Below are 18,526 nucleotides of genomic sequence, written 5' to 3'. Positions count from 1 at the left end.
AATTCAATTAATTATCAGGCTGTCCTGTAGGATCCAGGACACTTCCTGCAAACATTCTGGGATTCAGAATAAGGCATGGTGCCAAAGAAGTAAAACCCACCCCTCCAAAAAAACCCCAGTATAGCTGGCTAAATAAGGAGCTTCTAGCAGTGGCTATTTTTAGCAATTATTGAAACCCATCCCAGAGCTCTAGAGGTGGACCAGGGACAGGGGCTCAGAGGAGAGAATATTGCATGTAAAGAGCTAAAAACGTACAAGGGAAAATGCCCTTGCTCTTAGTGCTTGAAGTGTTTTTTTGTGTGGAGAGTTTACCATAATAGGTAATAACAGGTACTAGTACTCAAGGCGCAGTAACCAGTACTACTGTGCAGCAGGGCCAGTACACACCTTTTTAGTGAAGCTAATGTGCAGTAGACTAATTCTACTGTGTATTAGCATGGCTTTTGCCATTATGTGCTAATGCACAACAGAATTAGTCTACTGCGTATTTAGCATCTGGTGTAGATGAGCCCACTGGAAGGCAATACCAAGCACTTCCTTTCCCATTCTTCTTATTTTTCTACCTGGGGAGAGGAGACCTGAGCTCAGAATTGAAATAAGCTCAGCTCAGCAGCTGGGGGCAGAGCAGGCAGAATTTGAAAGAATAATTGCTTTTCCTGGGTTAGTGATGGTTGGGCTATGTCAATGAATCTCCTTCCTACTCATGCTGACAAAATAGTTCTCACTGGGGCAGTTCCCATCAGATCATTATTCAGTGATACAAAGTGGTGGTGTATGTTACAGACTGAGTGTAAACCGTTCAGAAAATGCATGCAAGTGGCAGCAAACTTTCTGCCTATTTTGTAATCAGTGAGTGGTCAAAATAAAAGTCTTTTACACCCATTTGACAGTGCTAATTTTACAGAACTTAAGAGCTATGCCATGAAGGGACCAGATTCAGTATGGTGCTACTTCCACTGAAGTCAAGAGCAGTTATGGCTAGGGTTAAAATTGGGCCTAAGGAATACTATACATGGTAGAGCTTAAGCTAAAAGCATAACTCTGCTTCCACTCTCATTTCAGTCAGTAGAAAGCTTGTCATTAACTTAAATGGGAACAGAATTGGAGTCCATGTGTGAGAGAATTGGCTTTATCTTGCAATGTCTCTTGAATTGCTTGGTATATGAATTACACTGACTTGTATACACAGGGCACATCTATATGTGTTGCTGTGGTGATGTTGTTACTGCACGGTGATTTAGTACTTCCTTTTGGAAGTACTAAACCACACCACAGTAACAGCCCACACTGTGCCACATGCACAGCTCATGGTTATTTTTAGCAGCTACTTCGCTATAGTGGCACACTATACTGGAGGAACATGTTGCTATGGTGAAGTAGCTGCTGGTTATTCATAGACACCCGCAGATGTTATGCTGCCATAGTGCCTTGCTATGGCAATGTAGCGTCACATGTAGACATGCCCACAGTGGTGCATACTACTTTTTTACTGGCTTAGATCCTGTCTTCTGACCACTTCTCATTCCATATACAGCTAAGGCTACCATTATGTCACTCTTACATTTGCCCCAGATACTGCTTCAGGAGCTGCATCAGTTAACAACCAGATCATGGGGACCCAGTGGGTACATCCAGATGACATGCATTTCCTGACCTGGCTCCAGCAGCTTTGGCTGAGGTGCTGGGGGCCTCCTGGGGCCAGCAGCCAGCATGTGGCTCTGTCCATCCAGGCTCCAGTTTCGGGCGGTGGAAGTGGCAACAGAAGTGCCACTCCGCCTTTTTCTGCCATGGGTTTTTTGACACTGGAATTTCCTGGTATCAAAAAAATCTCACCACACTGCAAATTAGCAGCACAGTGAACACCTACATGTGCTGCAGATGGGTCTGCAATGCTGCAAACTGCAGGTGCATGCTTGTCTGGACTTACCCAGTAAGGCGAAGTCATTGCATTGTGAAATGCAAATATATGCTGCACCTCATTAGCAATAAGGATTTTTCTCAACCTGGCTATTCTCTGGTTTGACAATATCTTTTCCAGAAGGTGGATTTATCCTTGAATTCAGTTATTGGAGGGCCAGTCATCCTTACCCCTCAAGTCCCCCTCTCCTCACCTTGTCTATGGACACCAGCAGCTAAAACTGCAGATATGGCTCAGGTGGAGGCATTTCTGCACTTTCTGCCATGGTACAGTAGGTTAATAACTACAACATCTTATACTTACCATTCCACCTTTCACTCTGAAGAATCTCAGTATACTTTACAAATACCTGATCCCTTTTCCACCTATTGAAATGCAGCTGCCAATGGGGTGAAATAGCAGAGCACAGCTATGCCCAACAGCTTAGAGCAGAAAAGGTAAAATTCATCCCTATTAAGGGAGGCTGCACAAGGGCTACGCACAATTTCAGTCCACCAGAAACCTTATGTAATATTTACTGTAAGTGAACCCCATCTGAAGCAACAAAATACAATATAAACAGTGGTAAGGATGTTATGGGAGGGATGGGAAGACTGTAATTACCTGATCTGGATTTGGTCAGTGCAAGGGACATATTATTCCTTCAATAAATGCTGAAGATCTTAAGTGATCATGAGGTGATCAGGGTCTTGGCTTTAGGTTTCATTTGCTTCCTACTTTGGCTTAAGGCAGAGATCACAGTGTCCTGGGACTTGCCACACATGTGTAGAAGGGCCTCAGGTAGTGACTTAAATTGTGAAGGTGAAGTTCCCTACTGTTCAGGTCAGTATGACTCATTTGCAGCATGTAAATTCCACTTAGGTGACATGCTGACCCTTTGTACTGCAGCGAATCCCCCCAGGTGCTAATGCCCAAGCCTGCCAGGGTGAAAACTCATCTTTGAAAGGCAAATAAAAATTAAAAATACTTCTCTGTTGAGGCACAGAGGCTTCAAAAAAAGTGAAGGAATACCTGGAAGGACTTGATGAAGGTCCAAAGCAGTGTCCGGATGCCCTCCCCTCGGCTCAGGAGCTTCACAAGACGCATCACACGGAAGAGTCGGAAAAAGGTGATTGAGATGCGAGAGTTTTCCTCTGCATTCTGGAACCCATTGGCACAGAGGCAGTAGTTATAACAGCAGATGAGGAACAAAGACCCTGGGTCACAGAAAACACTACACAGGAAGAGTTCACTGCACTGTTCCCCTTCATTTTAAAGCTCTCTGGTACTGTGCTAACCCCAGAAGCTGGGAATTGATGCAGGTCTTGCATCCCTTCTCTTCCAGGCTGTGGTGCCGTCCTAATGGGTCTCTGGACCTCTGTATTCCTTATCAACCTGTTTTTTTAAGGTTTCTTACTGAGGATATCTGCACTCATGATTAGGCCTTCTGTGGTAGTGGTGTTAATTGTCTATTTCAGTGTGTCTTCCTTCAGGAGCCCTCATTCCCTTCTGTTATAACCTGGGTCAAGAAATTATAATAGGCAGTGGAGGAGATTATTTCCTTATGGACTTGTCTCTCTAGCTCCTGCACAACATAGGTCAGCCAGAAGCTCTGGTGCGTTTAGCACAAAATGTCCATGGCACACATAACCTGCTCTGCCTGGTGAAATGCAGAAAGTCCCAAGTTTGCTTCTGAGTGTGGAGGTCCCTCAGGAGCATGGCATGTGCTGCCAGCAACCCAAGTTGTTAGGCATTTCCTGCACCTCTGAACCAGGAGATACAATGCCATCCTTGCAGGGCATGGCTGTGTTTTCTGTGCTCTGAGCCATATATTCTGTGCTGTGCTCTGGGCCCTTTGTATTTCTCATGACCCTTTCGTATTTCCCACAGCCTGTACCCTGCTCAGTATTTTTTTTTTGGCTTGACTGCTACTGCACATGTATGCAGTATTTTTAAATAGTCTTTCTCTTGGCCTCTGCTTTTCTCACAGCTTCTGCCTTGTTCCTAAACATTTTCCCTGGGGACTGTAACCAGCTTGGACAGTCTTCATGCTTCACACATGCTAAGACAACAGCTTTCTGAACAGAAAGGGGTCAGCTGGCTTCCCTTTGCTTGTGTGAAGAACCCTACTGCCTAGGCCAAAGACAATCACTCTGATTGGAGGAATGGGGCAGAACAACCAAAGTTACAGGGTTCCCAATTCATTTCCCTCCACTCAGTCTAAAATGGGCTTCATATACTAGCTCCCATTGGAAAAGCTGCAGCAACATAACCCTGTGCCATATGGAGAGATAGTGCTGTTCTCCTCCTACTCACTCTGCCTCTGGACCCGAAAAGTGCATAGACATCACTTTCTCTGACCCTGCTGCAAAAACAAGAGTTTAATACTAAACATCACGAGAGCAACTTTCAGGACAAAGAAACAGTGCAGATCACCCCGATCTTGACTACTCACCACTGTACAGACCAAGAGAGAACAGACCTTTCGGGATTTCCTGTTATAGCTCAAAATAAGTAGCATCTGCCTGTGTTTCCATTTCTTATGAAATCCAAGATGCACAAGTGCCCTGAATATTTCTGAGATTATATGTCTAGATGCAAAGACCAGGGAGCTCCTATGCATGGTTGATTTGTTCCTATTTTCAGCCCATCTTCTACAGCCTTTGCTTTCATGGCACTTTGCAGGTGGCTCTCCACTCCAGCATCACATTACAATGAGGTATGGGTCTTTGGTATTAGCATAGACCCCACAAGCTACAATCTCATAGAAATAGGGTGAGGTAACTAATACGCTGGAGTACGCTAAAAGTACCTAAGAAGCTCTTAAAATATATTGAGTGTCTTTTTCTAATCTGTAATGTAGGATCTTATGGATCACAGAGCCCTTGGCCAAGGTTGAGGTGGGGCTCTCAGTTTGTTGGCTAGACACAGAATGCAAGGTAAGGCTGTGGAGTTCTTGCTACCTGAGCACAGTGATAGGGGATGGAGAAGAACAGATTGAAGGATAGATCATTTCTAGGAATAACCTGAATGAGTGCTCCCCTAATCCTAAAGTCTGCTTGCCCACCTCTCCTCCCCTACCACAGACAACAACAGTTTCTGTGGGTGCTGACTTATACCAGGGCCACTGCACACAAGTGAAGGCATTGCTCTAGGACAAATGAGAGGAAAATCTGGCCTTGTAAGAATGCAGCAGCTATGGCACTTGCCTGTCTATGCCCAGGATTACAATTCAAGATGGAAACTACAAGGCCTATGCACCTCTCCCAGGGTAGGAAAAATGTCTGATTTTCTTGTCTTCAGTTACCTAAATTAAACTCAAGTATAACCATAAAAGAGTTAAAATCAACATGCTATAGTATGTGGACAGTGGTATTCATTATGGCTTGCCCACACTAGGGAATTTTTGCTTACATTTCTACCTGTTGCCATCACTGGACCAGCTCGGAGTACTAGCATGGACAAGGCTCTAGAAGGCGACTGGCATTTTATGCACCATGTCCTCGAGCCTTGCTGAGACCAGGTAGTAGTAACAGCAGTGAATTTTAGCAAAAAACATCTTAGTGTAGATACAGACTTATGTAAGTGACCATAATGGTCCAATTCATTGTTGGTGTAAATTGAGACAGCCTTTAGATGACTTAGGCTCATTTTGTGTACACGTGTGAGGGAATATATAGATATTTTGCAAGATGGGGGTAATTGTTTGAATAGTGTGAGAACAAACTAGCCTTTGCTTGCTGCGCTGTTCCTTATGACCATCTTTCTGCTGAGCATTATCATTGCCCAGAACAGAAATTTGGTGTGACTGCACTCAGAGAATGGGTTTCTTACGCTCTTCCTGTTACATTGTTCTAAAATACAACCCTCAAAGGATGTACAGTTTTGCATGGCTTATATTTTTCTAAGAAGTATGAATCTAAACTTTAATACTACACAATATCAAGTAGGCAGAGATTCTGAGCCCAAGCGCTTTGCTGTAAACTTTGGATTTGAGGTCACATTGCAAACTGATCTAATATTGAATTGATTCTGACAAACTGTTGCTAACAAGAAATCTTACCAGTTCTAGTTCTCTCTTGGTTATTCATTAGAAGGCAGGACGACAGTTCACTTGACCAAAGGAAAGCTCAGGATGCACAAGAAACACACATGTGCAGCATATTCACAGCTCGGGTGAACACCAGACTCACACGAATACACAACACAGCAGCTTCATGCAGAGATAACTAGGCTGGGCTTGGAGAGAAAACCCGTGATCGGGGGAAGAGAATAAAGGAGTGTGTTAGGAATAGTGTCACAGAAGCTGGGAGGGTGGTCTGTATTTTTGGTCTTACCATAGAGGAAGAGCATTGGGTATGTTCAGCTGGCTTTAAAGAAAGGCAGACAGAAATAAGCTGTAATAAGTTTCCAAAGAAGAGGCCCAGTAGACTAGGTCTTGGCTAACACAGGAGCAACAAAATGGCAGAAGAGGGCAAAAAAGTGTGCGTATATGAAAGGAATGCAAAAGTAAAAAGAGCTGGTTCCCTAGGATACAGTGGATCAAATTCAGCCCTAGCAAAAGAAAAAAACCCAACAAGTGCAACTCCCACTGAAATCAATGAGAGCTGCACCCACTTACATCAGATCTGAATTTGGTCCAGTATCTTCTGAAATCCTCGGAGGCTTAGGAGCTAGGGCGTAGATGACTGGATGCTGCTAATCTGTTTAATTTACCTCTAACCTCAAGATCAAACTAGGACTCAGAAGAACATCACTAATCCAGCAGCTAATTCAAATTTCAGCTGAAATCCAGGTCATTTCTTCACAGGGAGCAGTCATCTTCCAAAGCATCAGCCTCTGACTGGTAGGTCCATTTAACCCACAGCATCCCAATGCTATCACAACATTTTCTATTTATACATTCCCATGTCCTAGCATATAGTTCTCGGTGATTATATTGTTCGACTAAAACAATAAGCTGAGCTAGTGTAATCATTTTCTTGGCAACCCTACAATAGCCATTGCCATCTGTAGAAAGGGGGGTGGTAAAGCCATAAATTGGCTTGCCTGAGGATCTGTCTTCCTCCTCCCCACAAAGGAACTCCAGGGAAGTGCCAACATTGTTTGGCAGCAGCTGAGTTCCAGCTATCCCCAGAGAAACCTAACCAGATTGAGGATTTATTTATGATCTTATTTCTTTACTAACCTCTGAAGCCACTTCCAGTGCTGAGATCAGTTCTGAAAACCAACCACGGCAGCTACTGCTCTAGGCTGAGTACAGCATAATTGAAAAATAAATGAATGCAACTGTATTTAGAGTTCCTCAGATCAGCAAAATCTTTGGGGAGCAGCCCATGTCATATGCCCATTGATGGAATGTTCTTTAGAGCAATTTTCTGTGGCCACATTAGCAAGGGTGAAACTGATGCACTGCTTCTTCAGCTGCTTCTGCACTCAGCCAACATACCACTTGAGACCCCAGCAATGGGCTCCTGGGCTCCTGCCAATGGAAATGTCCAGGGAACATTGTACTAACTAAATTAGCTTTGTATTTTGATTTTGTTTAAATGGGGATTATAGTTTGGATGCTTAGAACATCCAGTGACACATGCAGATGGGGAAAATTAAAAACTAAAGTGACATATAACTCCTTGGTGCTCTTTTAGCTTAACTCTTCGTTTTTGTATAGCAGTTTCCTTACTTTCACCCTCCTCTTTCAGATGTTTGCTCATGTTTTCTTTTCAAACAATGTACACGGAAAAGTTGGCCTGTATGTTGAAGAATGGAAATGTGCGTATATCAGGCACAGACCAATCCAGGTTTTGGATTAGTGTTGTTGGGCAAATCCCTCCTTTCCCTACTTCTTTATTTACTTTCTATCAGTTTTACAGAACTGTTCCTGTTGTTTGTAATCACAGGAAGTGATCCTGTGTCCCAGTCCTACACGGTGCTGCATTCCAGTGGGTACCAATGAAATCAATAGGAATCCAGGGTATTCCCTGCTTCTGAGGTATCTCAGGGTTATTAATAATTCTAGGATGATGACATTAGAAAGGTGTTTTTCTGTGATCAGTTGTCTCAAGAAACCTTGTAAGTACTGTAAAGACACTGTACCTTACTTGTTGCTTTGGTATCATCAATATATAGCAGGAAAGTGAGGATAATGATAATGCAACAGTGAAAACACTTCTTTATGAAAAGGTATTTAAGAAGCTGAAATAGCTGGTATGTGAATCTTCATACCAAGCAATTGGTCACTTGTGAAAGAACTATGAACCAAATGCTCTGACTCTACTTGGTAGAGCTGAAGATGGTAAGTGCATCTTGAGTGACTCTTTTCTCACTACATTGAACAAGTAGCCTAAATTTTAAGAAAGAGTCCAGTATGGACTAAAAAAAGGCTTAAAATCAATGAGGGAAGTACCAATAGACAATGTTCACAGTAGCCTCTTGTCCTTGTAGTTTTACTCTCAAGATCATGAGCACCATACTCTTGTATGGATGCAAGCATCTGAATGTATGATAGGGGACAGTGTACTAAGAGTTCTGGGGTTTTGTTTTACACATTTATTGCTGAAAATATTTTTTAAAGCCTTGAATTTTTGCTAGCACACCCAACTCCCACTGTTTTTCCATCAGTGCAAGCAATACTCAGTGAACTAGACATCTGAGAAAAGAAGGCTGGAAATTTTAAAGGTGGATCGGGCTAACTATACCATAGAGATAGTTCCTTGCTGTACCTTTCCTCTAGGTTTGATGCTGTGCCATTGGCTGCGGGGTGGAAGTGGGAAAAGCACTGGGCATTTAGCAGCCCACACTGGAGGAACACCCAAGTCACCCAGGCTTGAAGGCATTTGAAGCAATGAAGGTAGGTACTTGAAAATAAAACTTAAATAGCTGTGCATAAATCCCACTTAAGCGGACAAGGTTGCACTTATGAAAAGCTCAGGCACTATGTACACAAGGAAATCCTTGTTTGAATCAGATCCTTAAAGGAGTTTTTGGACAACTGTTTATCAGAGTAAGACCTGGGCTTTGCTTTCTGTTATCTGTTGCCTCCTCTTCATCCACATATGAGCTAATCTGCAAAGGAACTTTGCCTTCTCCAAACCATTCATTTCATAGCTTTGATATGAGACAAAACAAGCTAAGCTGCAGAGTACACACAACCAAATAGGATGGGGCAGAAGTGGCATCTTATAGAGTTCAGTTCAGAGACTGTGCCCTAAGCCAAGTGTTATAGTAGAGAACAGGAACAAAGGGTGCAAGATATACACATATTTATTTGTGTGTGCCAGATCAAACTTAACTAAACATCAAACTAAACCAACTAAACATCAGACTTGCTATGTAATAGATATGGGTGAAGTCTAGCTACTGGCATCAAGCATGTGTAAGCCTCAAAGTCTGAGCCACTTTCTTACCTAGGTTGTGGCATTTGATTTGATACTGATGACTATTATCTGAAGAGAAAGGCATTTTTGTAGGAGTCAATTATCATTCTTATATAAATTCTATCATCTGTCATGGAGTGAGAAATGATTTCTCACTTTCAAGAAGCAAGGATTTCTGTGGGTGATATCTTTTATTGAACCAACTCTGTAGCTAGGATAAAGTTAGACAAGCTTTCAAATGCAAGACATCATTTGTCAGGTCTCTCTGATTTCCTGTAATTCACCATGAGCCCTACCTGTCTGAGTAGGTAACAAACATTGCTCAGGGCTATAGTAGCTTCCTGCCTTTAATTAGCCAACAGTCTGCATTTGAATAAATATGAATGCCTAGTACTCTCAGTACCCTGTGCTGCTACTACCAGCAAGTATTCTGTGAAGGTTCTTGGTATTATGAAGAAACCAAATTAAAGCACACTGTACTAGTAGTGATTGGCACTGCTGTGAAGCTCAAATACTTTCAGCAGGCTGACTGGATGCAATGTAAAAAAGTTTATCTTGTAGGTCAAGGGACATGAGTCAACCTTGAAGTCTGAAGGGATGGAACAATGAAAGCAAGCGTTACCAGGCTGATCCTACATTTAAATTTGCTCAAGCTTCTTCAGTCTGGGATGGGATGTAGAACACCTTTTTTCTTTTTGGGATTGCCTTTTCTGAGGCAATCTTGAAGAAGTATGGGGAAAGGCTGGATGGGATAAAGCCATGAGTGATGACTGCCAATTGTTATATTATCTATTTTCTCTTACCTATAGTTTATCTATTTTTTGTCATCTATTTGTTTGATATATATTGTTATGGTAAGCCAAACATGATGGAAGAAACAAAAAGAAGGATTTAGTGATGGTGTTTCAAGTGCAGAACTCAATTCTTGGATGAAGCCTGCTTCTTGGATTCTTGATTCTTCGATAAAACCTCCAAAAGAATCTCAATTTCCAGATGGTCTGTGTTATGTGGGGGGCTGAGTCCACATGAGCATGGACATTTGTTTCCCCAGGGATGACTAGCAGCAGCACAAGGTGTCCCCGGGGAACACCTCTGCCATGTGCCCTCTGGTATGGCAGGTTACCCTGGGAGGGATAGGGGAGACTGGGGCCAGCACTGGGCTGGCCCCAGCAGCCTTACCTGGAGCCCTAGGGGCCTTCTGGAGCTGTAGCAGTGTCAACCATGCTGCTTGGAGCCTGGTTGGCAACTGGAGTGTGGCTCCAGTTGGCCAGGCTCCAGTTTTGGTCAGTGGACACTATCCCCGCATGTGCCACCCCGCTTTTTTTTTTTTGCATGAGTTTTTTTGATTTTGGGGTCAAACCCTCGCACACGCTGCTACCTTGCAGTGCAGAGAACAGCTGAATGTGCAGGATGTGGTGGTGCAGACATGTCTGCAGTGCCACATATCACATGGCTGCACTCATCTGGACATGGCCTAGGTGTCCTTTCCTTAGTTACCCCTGATACTTAGCAGACTTATGGTTTGAGACCAAGGTGTAGATGCTCAAGAAAAGGACTGTGGTCCTAAAATCCTCAAGGAATCAATTGTAGTCCCTTGTTTATACAAGTGCTGAACAATTCAGCACACCTAAGTTCTCAGTGGTATTTTGCACTGCTTTGGGAATACTAGAAGCTTGTAGTCACAAGTTTGGTGTGTGCATGGTCACAGCAGTGGCCACGGATCTACCTGCTACATCCAAAGAATCCAGTAACTGCTTAAAGCACGGTTTTAGTTACTAGCTGGCCCTCCACAATATTGATTTTTAACTTAGGTAAAGAATCTTGCTGAAGTTTTGCTGAAACCTGTCACTGTAAAGATGCTGATCTAATAGGACTAATTTTTTCTCAGTTGTTTTCTTTAGAGGAGCATTTGGTCTGCTTTGTTTGTCAGAGGCTGCAGAGACCACTTAAGGATTCAGTTATCATGTGTGTAAAACTATTCAAAACCTATTTGCGACAGCTACTATTCTTTTTTGCCACATTAGCCGTAGCCAATAGCATAGTTGGTGTCTGCCACATGGCTCATGCTACTGAAAGCAGATGAATGAATAATAATCAGAAACCTTGCCAGCTTTTTCTTCATCTTCATCATCTTCAGAAAAAAATATTTCAGCAATATAGGCGAGTTGCTCCTGAAATGCTCTGAAATCATCAAGGGCTGGTATCAGAGTTGAAGACATATCTGAAGAGACTGGGGGAGAAAGGTATCTGGGGGGTTCTAGTGTTTGTTCTATATCTGCAGATGGCTCTTTTCTTTCCAGTCTTCAGATGGGGTCTGGCCATAGATACAGAAGGACACTGAGATCTATGATTCTATTTTGGAGATGGATGAGCTGGAGCTCTAAAATGAAAGTCTCAAATCAGTAATGAGAAATTTTCTTCCAAATTGCATGATTTGAAGGAGAAATATTCCAAAGTGAATGGAGGAAATAATGTATACCCAGGCCATGGTGATGAGGAGTAGATAACATTGAGAAGCAGTGCTGACCTCTGGAGCGATCTTGATACTGAGAACTCAAACATACATGCTAGTGGTGAGTGTAGACTGTAGTAGTGGGAGCATAGTTACATTTCCCCATGTAAAATCAGACGGGAATGGCAGACTGCACTGAAGTTGGTAATAGTACCAGTGGTGTTGGTGACATTACTATCAGTCCCTGCATTGCTAGTTACTAGTATTCTGGGGCATATACTGACTATAGCTAGTGCTTCTTTGGTGATGAGCTGGTGTTTGAGCTGGCATCTCCTGTCCCTATTAAATGAATAAGGGTAATGTTTTGTTCCTAGCTGACCAAGGGTTTGGGTCTCTTCTTTTGAAAGTCATACCTATCTCTTACTATAGACATGTTACCTCAGTGAGATTGTAGTACAGGTCTTTAGTGCTAAAGCAGTGTTTGATACCAGGGTGTTTTCTGCTGATAGATCCTTGTTTTACTGTGCTGAGCGTCTTTTGCCCATGCAGACCTTGGGAGTTGTATGTGAGTTGGCAGAAATACTGGCTGACAATATGTTTTGGAAGCTAATCCTCTATGTATCCTCTGTCCCAAGTTCCCTTCACAGATTTTTCAAAGAGGTATAAAATAGCTTCACTGAGACATCCCAGGACCTCCTTGTTCTAGCTCAAAACAACTGACAAGTGGAACAGTGGTCTCACACACAGTTCTCATGAAGATGCAGAGGACAGAGGCTGTGGCCATCTGCGAGAGGGGGTAAATCATCAGAGGACAGAAATGGTTTGAAGTCTGAGGGCTTTGTTGAATCAGTCATTTTGGCATGGACTGAGGGAGTCATTAGTGTGATGAGTGCCACACGAAGGCAATATTTTAAAATTAATACTAATTAATATGCTAAGAGCAGAGCCTATTAAGAGACAGTGGGCAAACAATACTACTTCACTGTCATGGGTGGTGAAAAGGAACTGACGGACAGTTGTAGCTAATCCATTTTTTATAAGCTTGGCATGACGCCCTGCACTGTACAAGTGCAGACCACAACCCATAGCTATTTAAAAGATTCTATCTCTTGCATCTAAGATGAGGTTTACAGGAGTACATACTCAAAGAGGAATGGAGCCAGATTATCAGTGCTCTGAAGAAAAGAGTACAGCCACTAGATTTTCAGTTGCATTTCTAGTGTCATCAAGCTGAAAAGACATGGTAAGACAGTCTGGACAAGCACAAGTCCTTCTGGAACAAATCCTTCTAGGCAAGCAGGATTATTCTGAGCCCTGAGAGTAACCAGTTTGCCATTACCCTAGCATTTGTCACAAAATCCCTGAGAGTAAAGTCTACCATTTCCCTGTGGAGTTTTAATCACAAGCCCCCTGGATATAATCCATCTGCCACTGATGTTTGTAGATTTCTCCTGACTCCAGGCAGAAATCCCTCTGCTGTTTCTTTCTGAGAGAGTACCACTGGATTGTGGATGGCATAAACTCAATTCATGCAACCCTGCAGTGAAACTACAGGGCACATTTAAAAGGGGCACTTTGATAAGACTGAAAGATCCCACTCTGTCCTTTTTTAGAACAGAACTTTTTAATTTTCCATTTTAACTGACTTCTATTTGATTTAAAAAAATGTTATATGATAGAATATTAAAAATCGATACTGGACTGGAATATTTTAATTGTATTGAAACAAAATGTTTTGACTGACCTAAAGTAACTGTTTGTGGAAGTCTTGCTTTGCAAGAAACTTTGCAATTTTCTTTTAGGTCATTCTAGAATTGATTTAAAAAAAATCACAGCATTTCTAGTACATAAAAACCCCCAAATTCTCACATCTCTAATTTTTTACTTCAGTTCCTACACTTTCTGCACTAGGTTTCACTATATTCATAAAACACAGATACTTAGTTTGCTTTTGGTAGTTGTTAAAATGTGGGGACACATCTGTTTCATACAGATAATAAATCAAAGGGCATAATTCTGTTTTTTCTTGTGAAGTAAGTGGTAAATTTGTCAGTGACTTCAGTGGCAAGAGCATTAGATCCTAAATGGCTGCAGTGAAATGTAGCATACGTTAAAATCCTGAATGCTGTGCAGGAAAACCTATTTACTTTTCATCTTTTCCAGTATGTTGTCTGATTTTTATCTGTTATGCTATGGAAGGTTAAGAAAGGGGACATAGTGGTTGTAATGAAGTTCGCCATTACATGTTTGTTATCACTTACTGATGTGGATCAAGGCTGTCCAACCTCCCAGTACCCAGGGACTTCATGCTGCATTGGCCACACTAGTGTGAGCCATAGGCCCCCAAACAACACCCTCATTCCCACTGCACTGTGTGTACAGTTCTGCCCCACTATATGGGTTCTCTATAACTTTAGATCTGAAGGGGCAAATTTGCTTATACCCATTTGCAGTAAAGTCCTATTTTTAAAATGATTAATACAGTTAAGTAACATATAACAAGTAAGGCATAGACAACTTGATTTAATCTTTATTTCCTAGGAATTTAAGATTTTTTAAATTCTGGGAGTTGAGAGCAGAGAGGCTGGACCCGATGGTCTCATGAGGTCCCTTCCAGCCCTAAATTTCTGTGAATCTATGATTTGCTAGTTAGTTTCTTCTGCATGTGCAAATCTCACCAATCTTAATAGTTTAATTAATTTACCATTTATATTCATGACACTGTCATAGACAATAATCTTATGTTTTCAGGTTCTTTAGGTAAATATAAGGAAATCAGTCTCTTTAATCTGGTAATGCAAATGCTGCCTCAATGACAATTATCAGACAGGTAACGAAAGACTCACTTTTCACACAGCTGTAAGCTACATTTTTAACATGAGTTTCAGAAGAAAAGCATAACAATTAGGAGAATTCGCTTATGCAAATTACTCTTAATTTTCAGGATGTCTTAATAATTCTTTTCATTAACCCTGGGTAAATGAGGAGTTCATATTTTATGCTAATGAAGCTTGTGGGTTCTGGAGAAGCAAGATGTAAACTGTAGTTAGATTTAATTCCCATGAGAGAAGCAATATATCCATCCCCATAGCTGCTACTTCAGGTCTGTCTCAGCAAGGCAGCTGTAAATTTGCCTGTGAGCATATTATTGATTGCTATGGATGTTTTTGTGGTATATGAGAAAAGATTAAATGAAACTGAAAAAAATAAGAGGCACAGAAACTTTCATTGAAAGTACAGATAGGGCTGAAGAGGATCACGGTACACTTAGTATACCTTCTCTGAAAGGAGTAGAGCATAGGGTTACCAAATTCAGTGTGATTTATGCCAACCATGTTTCACAGATGAGGAAACTGAGATACAGACCTGACCAGGAACACACTGAAAATCAATGGCAGAACTTCATTAACAGCTCAGACCACCTGATTCCCAGAATTTTTCTCAAAACAGTAGGCCCAGTGCTTGATTGCTGTTCTAGCAGTTAACTCAGGATTGTTCCTAGCCAAGTCAAATGGACCTTTCTATGCTTCACTACTAAAGCACCATTCAGTACAGCTTGCAGGTGCAGAATACAGCTACATATTTAGCGTTACAGTGCAAAGTACTCTTTTATCTCTCTTTTTCCTCTCCCTTGCTCCAGTTACTTCTTGAGTTTGATCATCCATCCTTTTGGGATGGGGACAAATGATGGGATGTGGAAAAAGTTGGGTTGATATTTAGATTGGAACCCTCCCTATCAGCAGAAAGTTCCATAGCCAGGGGTCCATCAACCAAAAAATCCTGTCTTCCACACTTATGTTAACTAGTTATCTTGGCTTTCTTATCTGCTGTGTTGCTGTGAAAAGACATCGCTTTCGGTGGATTACAGAGGGAGATGGTCTCTAATAGTCTGCACGAACTCATGAAGGCTCTTGCATAGTAGGATTATGACCTTGGACTTGGTCCAGAACTGAAAAGGAATCCAGCATTGAGCTGATGTGTTTATAGTGGTCTTTATTAATTAAAGGCTATGCTATTGTTCAAGTACTAATCCTCAGGATGTTTACTTTCTGTCCCACGTGGACTGACATCCAGTAGCCTATCCTCAAAGTGACAAAAGCAAGGATAATGACAGCAAGGTTCTCCTTGGACAGGAAAGGTCCTGGGTAATGACAGACAGAAGGCAGCGTTCCCAATCTCCTTCTGAGTCCAGTAGCAATATTCAGTTGATTTTCATCTCCTAGTTTAGCCCTCTCTTGTCAGATGCTGATCAGATGATTTCCACTGAAGGGGAGGTCAGAATGTCAATAAGCTCCTTGAAGCATCCCTTTTTTTTTACCTAATTATTACTTCTGTCCTTCCTGGGTGGACTGTTTGAACCTCAGTTCTTTTACTATGTCTAACTGCTTACAGACATTGGAGCACCCGAGAGCAGAAGGCACACAGCTTAAGGAAGCAACTGCAGCTGGCTGCCATCTGCATGTTACTGACAGTAAAGTCTGCGGCTGGGGGGAGGTAGGAGATCTCATGATCTCTCTTAGCAGTTTCGTGTGTGCTAAAAAGGAGGGCTATGAGTACTGAACTTTGCAGAACTTCATACATGAAGCCTTGGTAAGAAAAAATAGCAGCCCATCAAGGCTTTTTAGGAATTTGCCTCAAAGGAATGAATGGATCCAGCACAGATTCCTCAGAGACACATTTGAAATTCCTTGATGGGAGGATACAATTGTGTAACTGAGTGCAGAAGTAGATGCATGATCTTCAGTCATGTACCTGCACCTCTTAGTGTAGTGACTCCCTTGGGAGGTAAGAGGATCAATAAGATATATTGTCATGAGCAGCTTTGACCAGGTAGCCAGATAGGTATGGCGCCAGCCCAAAGGTCCTTTCACGAGATAAGGATGGTGGCTATAGCCAAACCAAAGACTCCAGGGCAGAGTGAAGGTATCTGGTGAACACTCTTAAGGACTGGAACCCAATAAGGTCCTTGTTGTCTCTTAAGGACAACAAAAAGTCCTTCTTCAAATATATTGCGAGTAAGAAGAGGGCACCAGGTAACGCAGGGCCCCTGCTAGACTCAAATGGTAATCTTGTGGCTATGCCAGATGAGAAACCTGAAATTTTTAACAAGTTCTTTGCCTCTGTTTTCTTGGATAGGGACCAGGACAGCTTTCCCACCACACGTAGGGGCAATCTTGGGGATAGCACTGCCAGGCCTCGGGTCTGCGCAGATGTAGTTACGGATCTTCTGGAAGGGCTGGATGTTTTTAAATCTGTGGGCCCTGATGCCCTCCACCCATGGGTGTTGAGAGAGCTGGCAGGGGCCATTGCTCTGCCCTTGGCCTGGCTATACGAGCAATCGTGGTCCACGGGTCAGATGCCCAGAGATTGGAAACTAGCTAATGTGGTCCCCATTTATAAGAAAGGGAGAAAGGAGGACCCGGGAAACTATAGGCCCATAAGCCTCACATCAGTCTTGGGGAAAATCCTTGAAAAAATTATCAAGGATCACATCTGTGAAGGGCCAGCAGGGGAGATCATGCCCAGGGGAAATCAACATAGGTTCATCAAAGGCAGGTCCTGCCAGACCAACCTGATGGCCTTTTATGACCAGGTAACTAAATCCTTGGATGATGGTGTGGCTGTGGGCATAGTCTTTTTGCACTTTTTTAAGAAGGCCTTTGACATGGTCTCTCACCCCATTCTCATTAATAAATTGAGCAACTGTGGCATTGATGCCTATACAGTTGGATGGGTCAAAAATTGGCTGATGGGGTGCACCCAGAGAGTGGTGGTGGACAGGTCATACTCAACCTGACGGGATGTGAAAAGTGGGGTCCCCCAGGACTTGGTCCTGGGGCCTACACTGTTCAACATCTTCATCAGCGACTTGGATGAGGGGGTGGAAAACGTCCAAGTTTGCCAATGACACCAAGATGTGGGGACAGGTAGGCATGCTTGAAGGGACAGAGAGGCTGCAATTAGATTTAGACAGACTACAGAAATGGATGGATGGTAACAGCATGGGGTTCAATGTAGATAAATGCAGGGTGCTGCACCTGCGCAGAAGGAATCCACAGCATACATAAAAGCTGGGGAGCTCCCCCCTTGTGAGCACAGAGGTGGAAAGGGATCTTGGAGTCGTTACTGACTCCAAGATGAACATGAGCCACCAATGCCAGACTGCAGCCAGCAAAGCCAACCGCACCTTGTCATGCATCCAAAGATGCATCTCAAGCCGGTCCAGAGAGGTGATACTCCCCCTCTGCGTGACACTGGTCAGGCCACAATTGGAGTACTCCAGTTCTGGGCACTGCACTTTAAGAAGGATGTGCCTTGAGAGGGTTCAGAGGAGGGCCACCTGCTTGGTTGAAGGGCAACAGGGCAGGCCCTATGAGGAGAGACTGAGGGACCTGAACCTGTTCAGCCTCAGCAAGCGGAGGCTGAGGGGGGATTTGGTGGCTGCATACAAACTCGTTAGGGGAAATCAGCAGCAAGTAGGAAGGGTCCTATTCCCCCAAGCAGCACCTGGTTAGAGATTAGGAGGCACTATTTCACTGCTAGAGTGGCTAGGATCTGGACCCAACTTCCTAGGGAAGTGTTCCTCCCTCCTACCTTGGGTAAATTCAAAAGGAGGTTGGACGAACACTTGTCTGGGGTCGTGTGATCCCAGTGTGTGCTCTGGCCAGTGGCAGGGGTTAGACTAGATGATCTGTTCAGGTCCGTTCTGACCCCAAACTACCATGAAACTATGAAACATACTGAAGGAGATACTGGATGACATTTCTCATCCTGCTGAAGCCAGAAAAATATTTTTATGTG

The 18,526-nt window shown here is 43.0% G+C and overlaps 1 protein-coding gene across 7 annotated transcripts in view; it reads right to left on the bottom strand.

The window, feature by feature from the left end:
* Positions 1-18,526, bottom strand: part of CACNA1C (calcium voltage-gated channel subunit alpha1 C) — a 665,915-nt gene that overhangs the window by 33,591 nt on the left and 613,798 nt on the right. For 6 of the 7 annotated variants that reach the window (XM_090043440.1, XM_090043443.1, XM_090043446.1 and 3 more), the window contains one exon: positions 2,930-3,058. In XM_090043440.1, the coding sequence (XP_089899566.1) occupies positions 2,930-3,058 (129 nt within the window). Of the gene's footprint in view, positions 1-2,929; positions 3,059-6,234; positions 6,268-18,526 lie in introns of all 7 variants that reach the window. The other variant, XM_090043444.1, reaches the window with a different exon arrangement.

This window comes from Crocodylus siamensis, chromosome 4, assembly GCF_052110815.1.
Source record: "Crocodylus siamensis isolate JL-2025a chromosome 4, ASM5211081v1, whole genome shotgun sequence".
Lineage (NCBI taxonomy): Eukaryota > Metazoa > Chordata > Crocodylia > Crocodylidae > Crocodylus > Crocodylus siamensis.
This window is presented reverse-complemented; position numbering and strand designations above follow the sequence as displayed.